This window comes from Talpa europaea (assembly GCF_964194135.1).
Source record: "Talpa europaea genome assembly, chromosome: 2".
Classification (NCBI taxonomy): Eukaryota; Metazoa; Chordata; class Mammalia; order Eulipotyphla; family Talpidae; genus Talpa; species Talpa europaea.
The window spans coordinates 6,488,817-6,494,816 of NC_140068.1; the positions used below are offsets into that span (position 1 = coordinate 6,488,817).

The 6,000-nt window shown below is 44.8% G+C and overlaps 1 protein-coding gene across 1 annotated transcript in view; it reads right to left on the minus strand.

Moving 5' to 3' along the window:
• Nucleotides 1–1,929, minus strand: part of LOC311167750 (nesprin-1-like) — a gene marked incomplete at its 5' end in the record, with an annotated part of 158,238 nt that extends 156,309 nt beyond the window's left edge. Inside the window, one exon of the mRNA XM_084228799.1 lies at nt 1,845–1,929. Coding sequence (XP_084084925.1) covers nt 1,845–1,929 — 85 coding nt within the window. The remainder of the gene's footprint in view (nt 1–1,844) is intronic.
• Nucleotides 1,930–6,000: the final 4,071 nt, after the last annotated feature.

Genomic DNA, 6,000 nt, shown 5'->3' on the forward strand with positions numbered 1-6,000 from the left:
CCGTTATTGTCAACATGGGCCTCACTCAGAGAATGTTCACACTTAATGACTGAAATGAAAATCTGCTTTTTAAAAAATAAAATGTTATTGAGTTACCATTGACAACTATGATATCATGGTCAGGAGTAGAGTTTCACATGAAAATTTGCTTTTGTACTTAATTATTTCCCACACGCTTTTCAAGGAACTTTAAGATTCCTTTCCATCATTTCAAAGGCGAGGTCACTTAAAAAGTGTAAAGAGACACACACACAGAGGGATGGAGGGCCAATTTCAGCAGCCGTTCTGCCCCTTCCTGCCGTGTCTGGCCCTGTTGGGGCCTCCCTGGTGGCCTACGGGTAAGTCTCAGCACTATCACCACCACTACGGCATGAGTTCAATTCCCAGCTGAACAACACATGGCACAGCAGACCTCTCCTGTCTCCCCGCTGCTCCCCTTAGCAGTGTATTTCAGTAGATCCACCTGCTCTGCTCCCCACTCTGTCTCTGGTAAATCCTCTCACACCCCACACCTCTGGCCTGTACCCCAGTTCTTCTACACAAAAATAAAAGAAAAAAAAATTAAAAATCTGAATGTATACTGGAGACCCACAGCACTGGGCAGACCCAACCAGACAGCTTCCAGTGGATGAGAGATGAGTACACTCACCTCTTCACGAGGATCCGTTCTATTATCTAGCCATGCTCTGCTGGCCTGACAAGTGGATCTTCCAACAGGGAACATAATAAAGTATCAAGTGCACTGAGGCAGATGAACCTGCAGAGCTTCAGACACACGGGTAGTGTCTATCAGATATGGAGAAACTCCCGGTTCCACTGATGTCCTGATTATCTACAGCTGTGAGTAAGTTCTGGGCATGAATATCTAGATTTAAGAGTTGGGTCTGTATTTGAAAGTCGAGAGCCCTTCGGTGGAAATCACTGACATACACATCAAACACACAGCAAGGAAGGAAATGAGGCTGTGACAGATTAATATGACTGGTGCCAAACCACAATGATCACTTGCTGGAGACTCTAGAAAACCTAACAGTCAACTCATAACATGACTTTTAAGCTCTCTTGACAAAGACTTGAGCAAAACACTGTTAACTTGGATATTTTTATGTTCTGCTAAATTTATCTCCTAAAAGTCACTATTTAAAGCCTGGGAGCAATGGGATGGTGACAAAAAGCAATATTTTCATTCCTCTAACTATAGATGATGATGATTTTTACAGTTCAAGGAATAAACATATTTAAAGAAAATTCACAATGAAGAATTCATCTATGAACTGCCATAACATTTCACTGCTGACTCTTTTAAAAGACAGTTTGCTGATTGAGAAGGAGCGGTGGTGAGGTTGTGGTCTCGTCCAGATGCTGCCACCAACCATTAATCTCGCCACGTCATTTCACCCCTCGGAAACCTCTACACCATGCTCTCCTTAGAGGCTTTCGAGACCACCAAGGGCCTCCCAGTTGGGGGAAACAAACCTCTGGTTTACTTGACAACAGCATCTAGCTCTTTGTGTGCCACTGTCACGATAAGCTCACTGGGCATTGTCACGGTGCATGGGTTTGGCATCGGTAATCCAAAGACACTGCGGGATAACGCTGAATTTCCAAGGGGACACCGAATCACCATTCGGGTCACACATGCAGACACAAAGCCCGAAAAGAGCTTCGCCTTTTTCTCCAGAAAGAATACAGCATCTTAAAATAGCAGGGACTAGTTAGCTATTCCTTGCTGTAGTTCACAAAACTGAATAAAAACGCAAGCACATTGAAAAGAGTTCAGTGGGTATTTATACTTAAAAAGTGAACTTCAAAAACAAAACCAAGCCTGATGCTTGTGCTCTTACCTTGCAGCCTCTGCATCACGTTGGCGATGTCCCGAGGTGACCGCGTGGCCCGAGGCGACCGGGAAGCCGCCCTGGAGGATGCCATGATCCCCCCCTGCAGCAGGAAAGCCAGACTCCTCCCAGGCCGGCAGCTCTATGCAGCTCCAGGAACCATGCTGGGCTTCTGGGGGTGGGGGGGAGGGCGTCTGTCAACTCAGAAGCAAACCCCAGGCAGCCCAGCCGTGTAGCACTTAGCAAGGAAATGACACTCCCTCCCGAAGATCGAAAGCACCTCTTCTTTTGCTTAAGATTTTCCTCTTACACAATCTTAGGAACCTGAAAAACAGACAGAAAAAGGACGATACTAAAAAATTCTACATGGGTCACCGTAGGCTAAAAGAAGACCTTGTAGGAGAGCTACAAGGAGAATTATCTTCAATTTGAACAAATGACTCATGACCCAATGAAATAACTACTTTCTCAATACTTACAAACTATAAAATACTAGGTAAACATTCAGAATTTTTATGATATTTAATACAATAAATAGATGATTGAGACATATACAGTAAAATTGGTAGCTAAGAGGAAATGCTCACTTTTATTCCATGTTTTCTTTTAAAGTTATGTACTGTCCCTCTGATATGTGAAAATGAAAGTGTCTGTGCTTAGAATACCGAGTTCCACTCCTTGTCCACAGGTTCTTGTAACTACAATATGTGGCCTGCTTTGCACACCTATTTTGTTCTGTTGCTTTTCAGAACGAGATTAAATCTTTGCTTCAAATAACAATTTGACAAACTAAATGTGTAAATAAACTACTATGTATTCTAAAATGTTGAGTTTCCAATAGTCTAACTTTATTTTTTTTTAAATGTTTTCTTCTTGTTTTTTTTTTTTTCTAAAGATTTATTTATTTAGTTATATAAGCACTGGGTACAGTCAGAAGCGCGGGAGGGTGAGAGAATTCACCAGAGCCAGAGCGGGGAGCAGAGCAGGCAGACAGATGAAGTACACTGCTGAGGGGGGCAGCGGGCGCGGCAGGAGAGGTCTGTGCACCATGCGGGACACTCCTCCAGTGGCCAGGGAGCAGCAGGGGATCGAGCCGGTGCTGCAGAGGCTGCGGGCAGCCCCGCAACCCAGCGCTCAACCGCTGCGCCACTGGGAAGGCCCTCCAATAGTCTTACTTTAAAAGATAAACTTAGTTTGATGTAGTTCCTCCCTCTCTTTGCAGAAAGACTCTAAAGTCAACTGTAAGGTTGAGGTAATACAGGTGAGTTAAACTGAGAGAAACTTTTCCTTCTAACCCTTCCTGAACTGTCAGCTTGGTCAAGTTTAACTCATTATTCTAGACTGGGAGAGAGAAAAAGAGGTAGGAGAGCAGTTGATGAAATCTTGACATTGAGACATATGCTTTGAACAAAGATTTCCTAATCTTAGTGTTAGCCAAAGAGGCCTTGCCATGAAAAGAATAATTAAAACAGAAAGAAGAGGAGGGTGAGAAATATACCCAGAGAAAGAAACTGTAGGGTAAGTAAAAGCATCAGGCCTTTCTGCCCTCCCGCCATCAGGATAGATGATGGATCTGCAGTCCTGAATGCATGCCTGATGGCGGGAACCTGGAGTAGGGTGTGCGCATGCGTAAGTGGGTGCACCTGGGCTGAGACTGGGCTTTTAAGGGCGGCGTCACAGGGATGCCAGCTGAAGAGCAGAGCAGAGCAGCAGATTGAAAGAGCAGAACAGAACCAGAAGTGAAGTAGAGGCCATGAGAGAACGCCAGAGAGCCCAGAAAGAGTGAAGACTTGCTGGGGGCTGGGGGGCCTGCCAGCCTCCCAGCCCCCTGACACCCCTGCCTGCTGTGTACCTGGTAAATCCCAATAAAAGTCTGCAAAAGCCACCGAGGACTCTCTCCTCTATCCCATCTGTTCGGGTCATAGATAACCTTGCCCTGTGGCCTTCCCGCCGCTACAGAAACTTCACAAGCCCAAACTAAGGGGTCTTATGTGAGAGATACGTCAGCTGGTACAATTCACATTCATCTCTGGGTATGGTGGGTAAAGAACAGAATGGGGTTGGGGGTGTAGAGGACATGGGGAGATGGTAAACTCTAAAAATATGTATGTGGGTCTGTCAGTACTATCAAAAATGACCGCATCACCTGAAGGTGTGTTCATACAAACTATGTATGAAGGATTGGTTAAGTAATAGTGTACAAATTACAACAACTTGAAAATGGCATTATTAATAACAGCATATATTAGTAGCTGGTGAGAATGCATGGATGCAATGCTAATATCTTTCGGAGGCTACCATCTCAAAAAGGGTGCAAGAGATTGCACACTGCTGCTGCTCTGGGGGAAAGCATCTAAGTGGTCTCTACCCGAGCAAGGAAATGTGTACAGTCATCCATCAAGTGAGGGGGCAGCAGTGATGTGACTAGCACTCACAGGTAAGGAGGTAGAGGCTGACTTCTCCTGGCTATTTAAGAGGCTATTTACTAGAAGGAGGACCCAATACTCAGCAGCATCTAAGCTAGAGAGGCAGGTCTCGGTAGGGGGCTCGCCGAGGAATTCTCAGAGGAGAAAGGACTGTGGATGGCTGGCCTGTCATCTACGACATCCACCGGATTTAGGTGCCTGTTAGCCCCTTCATTTCCTTGGGAAAACATATTTCACCTACCCACATGCAAAAGCTACCTGAATTTTAGGACTAATTGACAGTGAGGTGTGCCTGAGAGAGCTGCAAATGATTCCTTTCAGCTGTTAGAAAGTTAGGCTCTCTAAATGCAAGGATATAACTTTCCAGACTCTATATCTACCTATCTGTCATCTATCAATCATCTATCATCTAGTCTATATATATCCACCATAATCTGTTACCTATCAATCATCTATTATCTACGATCTATCCACCAACAATCATCTATCTATTTTACCCTCTGTTTTCTACATGTTACCTACCTACCATCTATCTACTAAGTAAGATTGTGGAAAGAAATTTATTTCTATCAGCTGCCCCACATTGCTCAACACTGGAGTTCACCAATGATTAAGCCATGGACCCAACCATCAAATGAGAATTATGGAATTAAAATATTTTTGTAAGTGGCCTCCCAGGTGGTGCAGCGGGTTGAGTGCAGCACTGTGAAACTGTCTGCAGCCTCTGCAGCATGGGTTCGATTCCTCGGTGGCCAAGGAGATTCCCACATGGCACGGGCAGACCTCTCATCGCTCCCGCTGCTCCCCTCAGCAGTGTATTTTGGTCAATCTGCCTATTCTGCTCCCCACTCTGTCTCTGGTGAATCCTCTCACCCTCCCATGCCTCTGGCCTGCACCCCATCTTTTGTATAAAAATAAATCTTAAAAAAATTAGAAAAAGATTTCTGTAAGTCATTACAAATCACCATACTTTTACTCTCTTCTAGTTCACACTCATATTACACAATACATTAATTCTAAAAATCTCTCATATTAAACTCAAAATTTGTCTGTGTCTAACTTCAGCTTATGTATGCAGTCTGACTTCCTGAGCGCCATGCTGGGGATGTGAAGATGAAACCAGACGGTGAGGTTCTTCAGGTGGTAGCAAGGAATCCCTGAGGATTTTAAGGGCAGTGACCAGGGATAATTCAGATTATTCCAATTACAGCTTTAAGAATATATCTTAAAGAAGTTATACAATAATTCCCAGAAGACCCAGCAAGACCACTCAGGATGGGATCTCAGGAGTCCAGGGGGGAGATGATGAAAGTCTTGGATAGGACAGTAGTGGAGGGTAAAAACCAAAAATGCTTTAGGAGGTAAAATGTGCAGGGCTTGGTAATTGTTCAAGGAGACAGGAAGCGGCAGGTGAAGTGGCCTGGGATCTGGATAACACTCACGCCTCAGAGGAGGTGTTTTGGGCCACACTGCCATCACTGAGCTCAGCAGTGCAGGGGCTATGTAGGGGTGACATTCCAGTGTTCTTCATGCGCACCCCCCAATCCTTGAGGAACAGTTCCTCCATTCAACGCTCTGCAGGAAGCTCTCTGGGGAGCAAATCCAAAGGATGGCTGAATACCTAGCACAGGACCCAGACTTTTTGAAGCCACCATCCATACCAGCACACTTTCAGGATTATGTCCCTAACTTCCCTCCAGCACTAACAGTCCAGATTATTCTAAGTATGGTCTTAGATT